This window comes from Priapulus caudatus, unplaced genomic scaffold (assembly GCF_000485595.1).
Source record: "Priapulus caudatus unplaced genomic scaffold, Priapulus_caudatus-5.0.1 Scaffold53, whole genome shotgun sequence".
In the NCBI taxonomy this organism is placed as follows: Eukaryota; Metazoa; Priapulida; class Priapulimorpha; order Priapulimorphida; family Priapulidae; genus Priapulus; species Priapulus caudatus.
Genome location: NW_014577114.1, coordinates 631,727 through 648,514, shown reverse-complemented (window position 1 = coordinate 648,514; position 16,788 = coordinate 631,727). Strand labels below are relative to the sequence as shown.

The 16,788-nt window shown below is 38.8% G+C and overlaps 1 protein-coding gene across 5 annotated transcripts in view; it reads left to right on the top strand.

Annotated features, from left to right (window-relative positions):
* Nucleotides 1-16,788, top strand: part of LOC106820942 (charged multivesicular body protein 4b-like) — a 61,325-nt gene that overhangs the window by 7,492 nt on the left and 37,045 nt on the right. For 3 of the 5 annotated variants that reach the window (XM_014825551.1, XM_014825554.1, XM_014825555.1), the window contains exons 3-7: nucleotides 4,129-4,306; nucleotides 4,812-4,926; nucleotides 5,626-5,761; nucleotides 6,021-6,098; nucleotides 9,275-10,009. In XM_014825551.1, the coding sequence (XP_014681037.1) occupies nucleotides 4,129-4,306; nucleotides 4,812-4,926; nucleotides 5,626-5,761; nucleotides 6,021-6,070 (479 nt within the window). In that variant the 3' untranslated portion in view covers nucleotides 6,071-6,098; nucleotides 9,275-10,009. Of the gene's footprint in view, nucleotides 1-4,128; nucleotides 4,307-4,811; nucleotides 4,927-5,625; nucleotides 5,762-6,020; nucleotides 6,099-9,247; nucleotides 10,010-16,788 lie in introns of those variants that run through there. The other 2 variants (XM_014825553.1, XM_014825552.1) reach the window with 2 other exon arrangements.

Here is a 16,788-nt window from a genome sequence, read left to right as displayed (position 1 = left end):
TCGTATTACTACTAGTCATGCAAACAGCAGTACAGCCTCGTCGCATCCACTCAGTTTAACCGTTCATATTGTTTTTAACGTTTGGAAAAACTATTACATTTATAGCAGGTGTAGCTAAATAAAGCTTCCTGGCTAAGAACAATCGTCTACAAATACATTTACTTCGACACACTCAACACAGACGCGGAATCCCCAGCTGCCCATCAAAATTTACGGTACTCTACTTAGGTAAATTTTACATAATTTTTCCCTTTTTCCACCAAAAAGTGTTGCTAGTTGTAAGCTATTGGAGTACCCTGAAATGGCTCTAGATTGCATCTCAGAGCTTATAATTTTCAAAAATGTTCTGGCCCCCAGACCCCCATAGAAGTCCCCGATGTGTACCAGACTACCAGTCTGTCTCTCTGCTGTCAAAGTGGAAAATCGTAGTTACCAAGGAGCTACATATAACAACGATGTGGCGTTTCCTTAATTGTGAGCCCCCGGCAACGAAGCATAAACAGTCATCCGACGAGAGGAAGGAAAAACAGAGGGATTATGATTATGGACATTGATAATGATTAATAAACATAAGGCAGAACATGATATATGCTGTTTTATTACTGTAATTTGCTCCAAAATTGGCGGGCCTGCAGCTTTTAGAAGCTATAGGCCCTGCAGGCCTACAGCTTTTTCTGCTCAGTGGCAAACACTGATGCAGGGGCGTCACAGCCGTAGGGCTGCTGTAGCAAAACGCTATGGGCCCCCAGCCTAAAGGGCATATAATAATCAAAAATCTAAAGGGTAAATAGCATTTTAGAGCGTCTAGATTTAAAAATTGTCTGGGGGGAGACCCCCGAGACCCCCCCTTCACACTTCCTACCTACGGCAGTCGTGCCGTGCGGCTGCGGCATGCAACATGAACAGCGCATGCGCAACAACTGCTCGGACGAATAGCGCATACAAACAGGTGTCCGATGCTCGGACGAATAGCGCATACAAACAGGTGTCCGATGCTCGGACGAATATCCACGTCGAAGAAGTCGCTGCTGTATACGGTTTTAACCGTATTAAAAATATCCACAGGATTAAAAAGCAGGATCCGCAGGATTAAAATCCAGCGGATGAAAAATATCCGCTGCGTTAATGTTACTGTTAGCATCAGATTTTACTTTATCTAGAAATACTTTATCTGAAGATTTAGATCTTTACTTTATTTTTACAGAAGGTTTGGGAGTGCTAGCCAATAATTTGCATGGAAATGCATTTCCACATAGGCTTTAATTTACCCATAAACATGTCTAAGCCCTGGGAGATAATTTCATATTTGGGCATGTTATTTCAGATTGATTATCTATTAAATAAATATAATATATAATATAAATATATACTATAGTTTATTCTGTTAGCACCATTTGTTATCATATATCAGAGTTCTCCAAGCTTTTTCATTGTAGCATGGCGGGTGCTGCCTTTACGGTCCTAGTTGCAAATCGCCGAAGGCGGTTTGCGTGCTAAAGGGGGTCCGGGGGCTATGATATTTAGCATGGCGGCTATGATATTTAGAGTGGCGGGTGCATTTTAGGATGGCGGGGCTCGACGATAGCCTGGCGGGCCGCCAGGCTATAAGTGCTCTTGGAGAACCCTGTATATATAATATATATATATTTATGAAAATTTTTTGGCAAAAATGGGAATTGCCATTAGTCAGTTCAGGTTCAACGGATTTTGCTCATTTTTGGTATGTGAATGAATAAGGGTAGGGGTTTTGATATTTAAAAAAAAATTATGCAAATTAGGTAGGGTTCGGCAATTATATAGCATATTATATAAACACAAACAGTCTGTGGTGTCACACTCGTCTGGTTCGTTTTACAAGATTTCATTGACAATATCTTTAATGCAAAATTGGTAAATTTCCTCTCCACCCTGCCGATAAAACGTCTATATTAGAGTAAAGTTTTACAAAACATGTCGGAACGCAGCATGAGCTATTTATTTCAAACGCCATTGCTACAAAGCGGGTATAGCGCCATCTACAGTCACAAATTGTGATTCATTTTAGTTTATAAATTATTATTGCGATATACAGATGGCAATCGTTTCTATAATGTACGTCGATGGTTGCTCAATTAAAATTGACTTCTTCTAACTCACTCATTTGTGTCCTTTTTTGTGGTGAGCTGCAGTACAGGTCATTGACACTTTCATTTCATTACACCTTCTACCATGTTCGTGTGTCTATCATGCGTCTATCGTCTATGCGTCTATCATGCATCTATCATGTTCGTCTGTTCTAACTATGTTGAATTATGGGATACTAACTCTGAGTTACTCTGAGTCTTGCTCTGAGTGAACTCTGAGTTACTTCACTCAGGATTCAATCCATGTTTATGAAACCCAAATTTAACTCAGAGTTAGTGAGTTTAACTCAGAGTTAGTCTTAACTCAGGGTTAAAGTTAATCCACGACTGTGGAACCGGGTCCAGGATACCACTGCCACAATCAAACTGCATGCAGTGCCCCTTCGCACACTCAAGATACCACTGCCACAATGCTAGCACTATTTTTAAAGTGGGCGGAGCTCGGGTGGAAATCCAGCGAATGGAAATTCGTAAACAGCGTATGATTTGAAAGAGGTAAATGGGCGCACAATCCGTGTACTATTTCGTATCACTATTTTATCAAATTTTTCATGAAATAACGGTCGGGGGCCCGTTGTCAGAAACAAAATTAGTCTTAACATTAGTCTTAACATTAACTTCCACTCGTTAACCGTTGACAGAAACATCGTAATGTTACGAGAACGAAAAATCCTCGCAAATATCTTCTTAACATTACGAGAGCCCAGACCCTCTCGTAACTTTAATATTAAGATGAAAATAACACATTTAGACTAAGAATTACAATTATAGTGATATTATATTTTATATTAATGAGTAATATCATGTGTTTTTCTTGAAAAACACGTCAAAAACATTAATTATTTACCGATCGTGAAGCGAAACAAAACATTTACAAATGGCGTATGGCATTTGTTCTCGTGTTTTAAATACTTTTGCACTAACCACGACTCTCGCGTCTCGTGTTACAGCGTGAGAATTTGTCTTGTTGTGCAGAATAAATTCAAGACCGTGTCGTTTTTCATCAAATATTATTTATATGTGGTTAGCCATCATAATATGCATAAATTACTGTGATGCACAATAAATGTGTATGAATTTGAATTTTGTGATCGATTCTCATCCAATCAGCAGCCTTGTGACATGAAATTTAGAAGTTCCTGTTATCGTGAGTTTGCTCGTAGCTACGATGTGTTTCTGTCAACGCTACTCTCGTAACACTAACATTAGTCATAAGTGTTATCTTAGCATTAGCATTAGCATTAACTTTACGATGTTTCTGACAACGGGCCCCGGATTTTTAATATCTTTGCAACTTTTATACGCAACAGTTATACATTCTCCGGCGGTCATATATGCGCCGTTCAGCAATATAAGTCTAACTACGCGTGACAAATGTCATCCAAATCTATCATATTGAGGAAGTTGGCGATTGCGTGCACAACATCACGTTACATGAAGAACTTCAGGCAAAACAACGTCGCCGACATCTTCAACATGACGGCTGTCGACAGTTCCCTTCAACATGACGTAGGTACTGCTGTCATGACGTTCTGTAGCAGCACAGAGCAGAGCAATACGCAGAGGAATCAGTTCGATGTTACGAATAGCCACATAATGCGCATACTCTCTCGTACAACATCCTTATCCATTTCTTCATGCAATCATGGTGCGATCTCTCTGATGTTCACATATCAAGTGTTACATAGGACAGGCATCATGGGGCGCTGTACAACTTATAGTGAAAACGCCTAAGACCACACGGAAATGGAACCACCACGAAATCAAAAGCTTTGCTGTCGCCCCCCTCCATCTGTACGACCCCCCCTGGATACTGGTCAGCACAAACATATAACATATTGATTACATTAAGGTTGTTGAGACTGGGGTCACTTAAGAGGATGAGGGTTAAGACAGGATGAAGAGGAATTAAATGGTGTACTTATCAGCATGTTGACTCAAGTGCTTGTATAGTGAAATTACTGATTGGTAAAGCTTAATATATATATATACACATTTTTTTCAGTTGCTATTCAGGCTCTAAAAAGGAAGAAGCGGTATGAGAAACAGCTACAGCAGATCGACGGAACTCTGTCAACAATAGAGTTTCAGAGAGAAGCTCTAGAAAATGCCAGTACCAACACAGAGGTTCTCAAGATAATGGGTTATGCTGCAAAGGCATTGAAAAATGCACACCAGGATATGTAAGTCTACATGGTTTAGAAATTAGATGTATATTATAGGTCGGGTAGTTACAGTCTGAAGACTGCTACAATTATGTGCAATGTTTTTTTGTTAATTTCAGTTATTGTTCATGCCAATCTTTTTGGTGATGCAAGTTATCAATCTTGACATCATTGTTAATTCATTAAGAAATTGTTTGGTATGTATAGTATGACATATAGTATATAATATGCAGGTTTGAAAATTAGCACTAGTCCAGAATTCAGATACTTGCTATATTACTCACAGACTTCCATATTTGTATCAGTAGGAGTCAGTGTGACTCTCTGAAAATTGTGATTGCACATGCACATCCATATACAATGTGTATGGTATGTATTGCATCTGTACTTTTAATATATTTCAATACCAATGTTATTACCTTACCTGAAATGTAATGCAAACAGGCAGCACAGAATAGTTTTGAACCACAAGAAAAGGGATAGTGCGGTTTTTTAACAATATATACCTTTAATACATATACAGGGATGTGGACAAAGTACACGACTTGATGGATGATGTCGCAGAACAGCAGGAGATTGCAAATGAGATATCAGATGCTATTTCAAACCCCATTGGATTTGGAACCGATGTCGATGAGGTAATAATATAGTTGGTAACATGTACAGTTATTTCACAGCAATTGCATGGGTTACATTTCAGATAAAACCTTGTGGGTGTCAAGATGTTAAGGGTATGCCTGAAATTATATGTCTAGTCAACAATACAATGCTTATCCCAATATTTGGGTCACCATACAATACTTATTGATACACATCATGATATGATTCATAATACAGTATCACAATCTGCGTGACTCAAATACAGGACTGTAACTGGCCATCTAGCTAATATCAAATAATCATATATCAAACCAATATATAACAAAATATAATTATTCGTATCTTTATCATTGACTAGGCCTATTGTTGCAGGCATAATTACAATGTAGTTAAGCAAAATTGCTAGTAAAAATTATCGATTTGCTGTTATCACTATGAGTATTGAAAGGAATTATTTGGTGGTAATGTGTCTTGCTCTCTGTTGAGGGTTACATGACATCTATATTAATGTCAAAAGTTAATTCGAATTTGTAACCATTAAGCAAGGAATGCCAGTAAATGCTTAATCAGTTGGGCAAACATGCAGAATTATTGCTTTGTAGATGTCTTGTCAAGTATTATAATTGTATTTGTACATATGCTTGTTTTAAAAAGGTTATGCAGTGGTAAATATTGTGCTTAGTTGTGTAAATTTACTTCTAAACACCTTCAAATCCACCATCTAATTCTATTCTTAGGATGAATTGATGGCAGAGTTGGAAGAATTAGAGCAGGAGGAACTTGACGAACAACTCCTGAGGGTGGAGCCAGCAGTTGGAGAGGATCTTCCCAGTGTGCCTACTGCAGAGCCAGTTGCCCTGAAGCCCAGTAGGGGTATGTGGCGTCGCACATATATATTATATATATATATTATATTATTCGTCTGTCGGAACGATAAAGACCATCCAGTCATCCTGGGGTTTGACATCAGGTTTTGTGGGTGCGAACGTGACTGGTTAGGCCAATCTGCGCCCCCAATCCGCGCACATATACTAACAGACTAACAGTAGTGAGGAATGAGTTTTCGATTAGGCATAAACAGTTAGTTTCAGTTATTGTTTTATTTAATACACATTGACGGTATTAATTTCAGCTGAAGTAGAAGACGATGATATGAAAGATTTGGCTGCGTGGGCTTCATAACTCCTACAATGTTAAGGATTCTGGATAGGTAAGTGTGTTTGTTTTCATTGGTAATAGTGTCGTTGAAATGTCGTTCAACAACCATTGTGTATATGCACTTCCAGATAGGAAAATAGCACGTTTAAGTACATAGATGGACTCATAAATGTTTTTAATGGTATATAGTAGTTATAGATTTATATAATATTAAATACAACCATGTCACCGTGCTGGTCGGAAAATTATACCAACTTGCAGGTGTTTAAAGTCGGTGGCAGACAGTTTGGTGAAGTGATAGTGAATCTACAGAGAAATCAAAGCATCACTGCCCTTTCTAATGAATCTATTTAGACCTAGTCTGGCCATCGTGTCTTTCGTGATAGCATTGTCGCATGATGTTGTGTTTCATGGATGATATTATATGGGTTCTAGTCGTTTTATTGTATTTGCTTCCATCGTTCTTACCTAAACCCGTCGCTAGGTGGTAGCACCTGACGGTGTGTACATTATAATAAGCCTAACACTATCCGACGTAACCGGCGCAACGCTGACGTGCCCTAACCGTGATAACCCGCAGGATGTTGTTGAAAATCAAATGTTGGTCAAGCTAGTTTAGTTTAGTCAAGATCAGTTTATAGGTATTTTTTATGCATGCATGTCAAATTATCGCCTTCCGTGGCATGTTGTTAGGCCACTCTTCAAAATGTGCCTGTTGCGTTTATTCCAACCATATGAGAATAATTCCCTTACATAAAACCCTACTAATTTACTAGTAAGCTGAAATATTCACTTACCAACCTGATTATTTCACTAGCCATGCAATAACCATTTCTCTTGCCACATCTAGTGTCTAATTCACGATTTGCCAAAAACTTGTCTGACCTTTTAAATCTAAACATAAAAAAGTTCTGACACATCTAAAAGTTAGTTACATTGTAAAATCTAGTAACATGTTATTGGTTTTTTTTGGAGATAGTAATTTTTATGCACAGGCAGATTATTATAATGAAAAATGTGAGTAATATAAATAATGATAGACAAGTCTCCCTTGCTCCAATCAATGGGCCTATTATGCCTTTAAGATATTTATTATTTTAGTGGCAATGTCTTGTGCAGTCTCCCAATGTCGATTTTTCCCCTACTCATTAAATGACCTCATCCCATGAAATGCTTAGACTGTTTTAGTTGTTGCTCCATCTCTTTTCCTCCTAGCGTTGTATATGACAAGTTATCTTACTATTGCACAATATCAAGCAGCTATCACAAAGGCTTGAATTTTTTTTAAACAAACTAGACGAGTGTATGTTTAAATAATAAGCCATGTTACTAGTGTATTTGCATTCCGTATTGTACAGTTCAAATTCTAGCTATGCTCTAATGAAATCTTACTAGCAATAAGCATAGTATAGTATGTGTGTTGGGGGGGGGAGACTGAACAGTGGCAATTTCTATTTAATATCAACAAGGACCGTATACTATATATAGAGAGAGTAATACAGAGAGCCGAAGCAATAATGTCACCTTCCCAGGGTGCCATCGTCGCTTGTTTTAAGCAATTAGTATGGTGTATATGCTGTGTGCTGTAAATATTTTAAGGGGCCGTGATATAATAATAAATTTGATAATACACACATCTACAGTTTATCGTAAGAATAATAAAATTCAAGGTAATGGATGAAGTGAGAATTATCTGGATTAATGAGAATATGGTGATTACAATCTGGAGCAAATCACATCACCAGTCTCGCAGTAAAAGTATGCAAGTCCGGTGATTGTTTAGAACCAGCTGGTTCGTTGTCATGCCAACTTGAAGACAGATTTCGACTGTATAAGATGAGTCACTTGACCGAAATATTTGGTCAAGTGCGATACTAGCACCGACCAACAGCTGGTAACACAGTAAATGCTGTGAAATTGTGAATATCAGTGGGAATTGCAAACATACATCATAACCTCACAATAATTGGTCTTCAAAGTCCAAGAGACTATGTAGAAGATGTGGAAAGACAAAGTTGATCAAATTGACAGATTAACACTGTGGATTGCAGTAGAAAAATGTTCAATTTTACAATTAACCAAAGAACAAGGAAGAGAATTCCAGTATGGAATGACTGAAATGAAGAAGCTAATCTTTAAGGAATCCTTTGTAGATGGTACATGTTGAAAGCAGTAATCATGCGTGGACGATCGAGTGCTATGGATAGGCTTTATTAAACAAGAAGGAGTACCAATCTTCACTTGATCATGATAAATTTTATGAAAAGTTTCGCAATACATTACAATGCAATCATTGGCTTATCAGTTGACTATTAAGAAATGTGCCGTTATGGGTGTTTTATAGTTATGTGCAGCAATAACCATGGAAAGAGCATCAGCGAGCATAATATAAATCTATAATAATAAATCAATATAATCAATATAATAATAATCTATTATTATTCACTCCTGATAATATGTACCCTACTTTAATTGTTCAAAATAACTATTGGGACACCGAAGATGAGGGGCTTTTCCTATAGCCAGGAAGTGTGTACCGCATGTACTGCGCAATTTAGAAACGTGGTGCCAAAGGTTATGCATATGAGTAAGATACGTAGCGCGGCTGCACAATGATGTCTTGCATTATAACGTGACACGTTTGAATTTGTAAGGACACAGTTCACAAACCCGGTTCACAGCATCACAACATTTTCCCCCTCCCTCCCAACATTTTTCCTTGCCCTCTGCTCCCCCCTCCACTTTTACAATCCTGGTGCCGCCACTGAGTAGAGGACGTCCGTAGAAGGGTCCATACTATATAGGCTTGTACCGCATGTACTGCGCAATTTAGAAACGTGGTGCCAAAGGTTATGCATATGAGTAAGATACGTAGCCCGGCTGCACAATGATGTCTTGCATTGTAACCTGACCCATTTGAATTTGTAGATCTCATGAGTTAAAGAGTAGTAAATTTGAATCCACTTGTTACATATTCCGGCAACACAACAGTAACCTTACAGGGATAGATCATAGTAATTCATGCTATTTGCGTGCAATAAACTGTACGTATGATACCGAGCATAAAGAGAACAGTAAGCTGTATATGGTAGTATATGGTATCTATATGGTATATGGTATATGGTAGCTATATATGAATCTATGGATTGTGTTTAGTACAGACAGCAATCAGCGGCAGGCACGCAACTTTTATGTCAACAGAAATCATTGTGTGACGCATCACTTCAGGTTTAAAGAGCAGGACTAGCGCGGGTTGCACTTGTTGGCATCACGAAAGCGGTCAGGTACGTCACGATGAAGACAAGTACATGACGTCTTCAAATGCGTCGCAGAGTCTATTCTTTGTTCGTGATTTTATCAGGAGTAGATAATAGAAGATCTTCTATTATCTACTCCTGATTTTATGTAAATTATTTCACCAATTTATTCGTCACTAGAGGTAGCTAGAACCTCATATTGTGAAACTTCTAGTGTCGGCCGACATCAGATATACGAGCTGATAGAATGAAGCATTAGTTTGCTGACCTAGTTATTTGATTCGCCCAACATTTGTAGATAATAGAGAAAACTATGTAATCTGGTTGGAAACTTTCGAAGCACTTTCATTTGTGGTTTTATAAAATGCTTCTATAGATCTTCTTTTAATTCATTCACGCTTATTTTTACATGTTTAATATGCATATTCATATATATTATTGTCTCATGTAAAGTTTACTGCATATGAATAGATGATTGCATTTCGTTTCACTGAAGATAAACAAAAAGTGACCTCGGTGAACTGACTGTAGTATGTTTATTTTATGCTACCATTTATGTACACCAAATTATCGCCAGTTGTTTAAATTGTGCAAAAGAATAACCTCATGTATTTGTAAGATTTGCAATTGAAATTCGATAATCTCAGTGCCGATTACGTGATACAAGTATTGTTATATACAAATAAACCTTAGTTTATACATGTTACGAAGTTGTGTTTTACTGAGTGTCAGTGGAAGCTATAGGTTTCATCATGTATTAGTGTATATTCTCTCTCTCTCTCTCTATATATATATATATATATATATGCATATTGTATGTATATTGTGTGTGTTTGTGTGTGTGCGTGTGTGTGCGTGCGTGCGTGCGTGTGTGTGTTTGTGTGCGTCGGTGCCGCGTGTGCGGTTGTGGCGGTGTGAGTGTGGTCGTGTGCGCGCGGCGCAGCCGGTGCGCGTGTGCGTGCCGTGCGTGTCGTGTGTGTGTGTGTTCAATGTGCGTGTATGTGTGTGTGTGTGCGTGTTAGTGTGTGTGTGCGTGTTAGTGTGTGTGTGTGCGTGCGTGCATGCGTGCCTGCGCGCGCGCGCGTGTGTCTTTATCAGGCCCGTATTGAGCATTCATGGAGGGGTGGAGTTTTTCCATTAGAAGGTGGAGCTTTGGAGCCTCTCGGAACTCTTAGTCTCTGTTCTACATGAACACAATCATTGCACAGAAACACGTTTCAAAATACTTTTCAAAACACCTTTCAAAATATTTTACTTTGAAATGAACTGTGGGTAATAATTAACAAAACTAATGCACAAAATGGAATAAGACAAAGCACATATAATGCGTATATTGATGAGTATATATGATGTTCAGAAGTCTGTGCCAGCCTTATATGAATAAACGCTAAGCGTGAAAACCTCTCTGGAACTGACAGTAGCTGCTGTCGCGTGGCGTGTCACACATTATGCTGTTTACTTTCAGTTTCGTGAATGAAATGTGGCGAGATGTAATGAGAGCAGTCTTTTCTAGATGATACGCGTGCCATAGCGCGTCTATATTATAGCGAGTGTAGAGAGCTTGCCTTCTCTAACACGTATTGATGCACTCACACACCATTTTTTCTATGCTTAGATCTGCTTTATATTTTGCAGAGAATGCTAGAGATGCGATGTAAGCGAGGGAAAGGGCTAATGGAGATGTTTTCGTGTTAGCCTGACATATATTCTACAGTCATGCACAGTACGCCTGGCATTTTGCCAAATGATGACGGGATACATAATGCTATATTATTAGCTTTCCATCTCTGACTCGTCGTCCTCGGGTTTAGAGGGTAGCCTACCTTTCATGGTTTTTTTAACATGTGCCCTATTAGACATGGTTGCGGCGGGTCTTGAACTGCCGCTACTTTCGGCCTTTTCTGCCTATCTTCCAAACATATATTCAAGAGATGTTAAGCCCGGCGCACACGAGAGTAATTTTACGCAAGTAAAATGACGCATGAGTCAAAATACTCGATCACGTGTGCGGCGGATTTTCGTTGAGTAATTTGACGCATGCGTCATTTTACTCACGTGTGCGGCGGATTTTCGTTGAGTAATTTGACGCATGCGTCATTTTACTCAATATCAAACGTGTTAATTTTTGACTCATGCGTCATTTTCCTCAACGTGTGCGCGCGCGCTGAGTAAATTTACTCAACACTGGTACTCACAGCGCATGCGTTTAAATAATTGTGCGCACAGTCACGTGATCTGCATTACCACTTATTCCTTGAGTAATTTTACTCACGTATGCGGCGAACGCTGAAAATATTACGCGTGAGTATTTTGACTTATGCGTCATTAAAGTGTAAAGTTACTCACGTGTGCGCCGGGCTTTAGGTATTATTAGCTCTTAATAATTAATGTTTTGCGACTACTTGACGAAAGACTGCTTTACAAAGGAGTGTCGTCACATGGGTCGCTCCTGGCACCTAACTACTCCAAACGATATGCAAACTAGTAAAAATAGGTCTATATATAAACCTATCTCTCTCCTACCTTTTTTATTTAGTTCGTTTACTGTCCAATTTGGCCTACCAATATTATGTAGAAGAATAGCCCGACCAGGCTGTGCGACGGATTGTCTATACAGGTATTGTAACCCTATATACAGGTATATACAGCTATATACAGCTATATACAGCTATATACAGGTATATACAGGTATATACAGGTATTGTAACCCTAGCAATACCGTTTCTTGGAGCTAGTAGAAGAAATGATTTCTGTATGCATCATTGAGTTTACCGAAGAAAAGGGTAATAATGAATAGTTAGGAACGTGTTTGGACTTCGTATAATTAGGCAAATAACTGGTATGAAAAAGCGGAGCACTGCCTGTCAAGGTCGGGCGAGGGGGTCGTCCGACTCTTCCGACACCCTTGGCTATTGGCATATATATATATATATATATATATATAGTCAATCTCATTGTATATTGATATATCAGTGATTTGTTTGGCTAGAGAGCTTGTATGCTCATATGATATACATTATCGGTGTTCCTATAAAATTGACATCTGAATTTCGTTATCGCATTGTTGAGTTATCATGTGCGCAACAGTTGATACGTGAATAAGGGACTTACTTTATCGACCGCTCCCGTTGCGCAAGCTTCCTAGCTTCCAAGCTTCGTGCAGCGTCGTATGCCGAGAAACGTGTGTTGTTCAACGTCTTTCAACTTCAATGAAACGATATATTATATAACTGGCTTAATTGTCACGCCAGGTAACTTGAACGCATGGCATCTTACGTCTGTTTCCCTAATGATGATAGCCAAGTTGGTTATCATAGAAAGGGGATGCTTAGTGCATGGGGCTTGCTTTGAACACATGCGTCTAAATGCTTTTTCTCTGTATACTAAGATAAATGCGTCTGCTGCTTTTGTCCTGCGTGTTGCACTCCCCCGTCGCGTGACGGTCTGGCAATATGCAATGAAGCTATTGCCGCAGGCATGTGTGATGATACGGGCGTCGTGTTCTCATGATCGTAAAAGGCATTTTTACATATAGATAATACATTAATCAGAACGTGAGAATTGGTTTTGTGTAGCCGAAATCTCTGTAAAATGCCCCGTCATACTCACATTCAAAGCAAGTAATCACAGAGAATCCACGTTTATATTGTCGCCCACAATCACATTTCGTGTCGCCTGTGTGGAAAGAAAATACCAGTAAAGTGGGCGGGGAACTGTCGCTGGCAGTTATCAGATATTAGCGTGCTTTAACCATAGGTTTATGTCAGTGTGCTATCTGACGCCAGTCTGGGTTTTTGCTAAGGTTTCGGAAGACAAATGCGATAGTTGTCGAAATCGCATTTTTATTTTCCTCTTGGCATTCTTTTAAATATAATTAAACATGAAAAAAGCCTCCACGCTTTTGCAGTTATTAATGAGATCAGCATGTGGTAGCTTGGAAAATAATAGTAATTTTAATTATGGAAATCGAATGGCTTCATTTGGTATTAGCGTTGCGGCTAACATTTTAAATTGTTTTGCGCAGCTATAAAAACCGTCATTAGGATATGGCTCAGACCCTGTTTTATTTTAAGTGCAAATTTTAATTGGGGTCAAATGCTGCTATGTGGATGTTGCTCACTCACTATACATCATTTTAAAATGACTGCAGGCTTCTTCTTTATTATTGTGTGTATGATCGTGCGTGCATACCGTATTTACTCGTGTATAAGAGGGCTCGTGTATAAGTCGCATCGCAAGTATTGCCTTAAAAATTGGTATAAAATAAATTTAATGAAATATAAGTGGAATATGTATTGGTATTAAATATTGGTGTCACGTTGACTAGTTATTGATAAAACAAGTCGCCATATTGCAACGCATTTATTGAATAAAGTAAATTATGAACATAGTTATGGAGCGATTGTAAAATGCATGCACGATGTAATAAGTAGGCCTATAATCAAATAGAAGACCAATATTAAGATCTGTTAAGAATTAAGTGAAATCAATTCACAATTAAAAACAATGATTATCCATCAAATTCTTCATCGTCACCCTTAAACGGGGTTCTTAGCCCCCTAAATAAGTCGAACCCCAACCTATGATATCGAATTTAGGTACCAAAAAGCCTCTTATACACGAGTAAATACGGTATGTGTTTGTTAGCTCATCTGACATAGTCAGATGCAGGCTTGTAAATCGCCTTATGAGCGATGCGTTCCGTGGTTCTAGTCAACAGTGGGCACCCTAACTCTTAACGCTCGACGTACGGTCTACGATATTCGGGACCGTTTGGGAGTGGGTAATCCAGAAAATCGAGTTGGATGTCGAAAGGGTCTCGGGGCGTCAAACTGCGTCAAATGGATCTACAGGGAGCTGTGTAAAATAGGAAGGTACCGGGCAAACATTCCCTCCTTAAACTTAAGGTCATAGGAGGAAAGTGCAGTAATTGCCTCGGTCACAATCTAAACGGGCATCGGCACTAAGGCTGCAGGTGATAGTGGGTGTATAGCATTTCATTGGTAGGATAAACCATCACCCCTGGGTATTCGAAAATTGACCAAGGTTAACAGTTCTAAAGTGTCAATGGGGCACAGTTGGCAGTTTTTATGAACATTTTCTGATGGGACATGGTTGACAGCAGCGAGAACACAACTTTTCTCTCTGTTTCTGCCGGGTGACCTACCACTTTTTATGGCGCTTTATGAGGGACTTAGTGAAATGTGCTTTCCACTGACGCACGGCGAAGAGATAACGTGTCTTGCATAACCTTTTTGACCCCCAAGCAGGGAGGCGTTAAACATTGATTGTTGACTGTTAACAGAAAGGTACTAAAACTGCTTGGCTGATTAGGAGCCCCTTCACCCGCTCCCCTGCTCCCACCTCTCCGCGCACTCTCCATCCCCACCTTCCCCACCCACCACCACTTACGCTCCGGCGCTGCGGACTAATTGTTCACTGATTAAACCGTTAACTATAGCGAATGTCATTAAAGGCTACACGCTATATATCTTTATTACTGTACTACCGGTATAGCAAAGCCTATATCAACGCGGTGACGGGAGGTCGCACTTGATTCGGTTGCCAGTGAGTTTATCAGAAGAATAGCCGGCTACAGTACACGTCAGATGAGCGCTGTCGCTCTGCGACACTCGTTTGTGTGTAGGTGCGTGCGTGTGCGCGCGCATTTGGGTGGGTATGTGCACGTGCAGCTGTGTTCGTGCGTGCATGTGTACGATTGTGTATACGTGTGTTGGCGTGTTTATAATGAAAAGTTATTTATATTAAGTGGTTAAACAATCTCTTTTATGTATAAAAACTCGATTATTACAGACAGTTGTGCGTTATGAAATTAAGGTAAAAATATAATAGACCTTGTGCAGCGTTGGGAAGGGTCTGGTAACTTTTGAGCAGGACTGACAATTTTGTATGGATTTGACTATAGGTTATATAGCTAAAATCGAAGTTTTCGAAATCAGGACTGGCTGGGTTTTCAAACCAATTTCCAAGTCTGACCTATATATGAATTAATTAAAATTGGCCGCCGTTAAATCCGTGATGTATAAGCAAGCATGAAATATACTGCAATTAGGCGCATGCGAGATTAAGTGTAGTTAATGCAATATGCTCTTTTCGTAATTAGCAAAAGATGAACTAGAGAATTTTGTGAGATATATTAGCCGATGATAGACGCTTTACAAATATTAAATGCGCAGTGTTCTCTATTATGAGCAAGAATTCCAGGAATTACCAAAATACCTGCTTGTGGAATTTGTGAGATAGTCGCTGCTAAGAATAGAAACTGAAAACGAATTTATTAAAAATGAGAACATGTACAGTTGCTAACATTGGAAGTTCACTATTATATAGCGTAAACATTTGTTATTTTGCGATACCGAAAAGAAGCCTAACCAAATCTAGAATTGTTATTATATAAAATTACCATTGCCGTTAGAGTGAAAAACCTCTGTGGCTGGTGATGAAGATGTTTTGATTAGAATTTGTGCAAAATTATATTTTTTAGATTGTGTGATGTTTAATATATATAGAGCAACACTTTATAGAATATATATAACGCAGTCTTTATTTCTTACTGAGCATTTACGACACATACTAGAAGTCTAACAGAATATGGGATGATTATTGCCTAAAACCGCAATGTCATGACGGAATGAAAAACCCTTGGCTGAAAATATCTATACCCCCGCAAACGAAGTTTGTGGCACGAACTACTTCCACAGTTTTCAATGAATTTCAATCAAACTTCATACACTTGATCACCATGAAGTGTTGTAGATGTGCGTGACATATTTTTATGTGTGTCGGTCAACGCCTTGCCATGGCAACCGTATCTCATCTTTGATTATACCCCCGCCGTTGCAAAAAGTTTGTGGCGCGACCTACTTCCGCAGTTTTCAAGGGATTCCAATGAAATTTCATACACTTGATCAACATGAAGTTTAGACGTGCGTGACATATTTTCTTCTGTGCGTCAGTTAAGGCGGTGCCATGGAAACCGTATCTCATCTTCTTTTTTAATTCCATTATATTTTTGTGTTCCGTGTATTCTTTACTCATAATATATGCCACTCCATGATCTTTCATTTCCTCTCCGACAAAGCGGTATTGCGGGGGTATTAATCACTGTCAGTGATAGATTTTCTAGTTTTTGTCAGAATTGCTTGAACAAATTTTTTTATTAACCACGAAAACTGAATCGGTAATTACACTAAACTATTTAATAATTTACTTGACTAATTATAAATAAAAGAAGCCAATTATTACTTGGTGTGATTAATATCCTATGCCCTAAAGGAAAGGTGGAATTCCTCCCGTGCATATAGCTAGTCTGATATGCTGTTGGTGCAAATCAGTTGAGGCAGGAACATCAAATGACGACCATGTGGGGGTTCTTTCTTAGTAGTAGGGGGAGTGGTCAGAGTGTTATTATTACGATGATGATTCTGGTTATTGTTATTATTATTCTTATTATTATTATGTTAT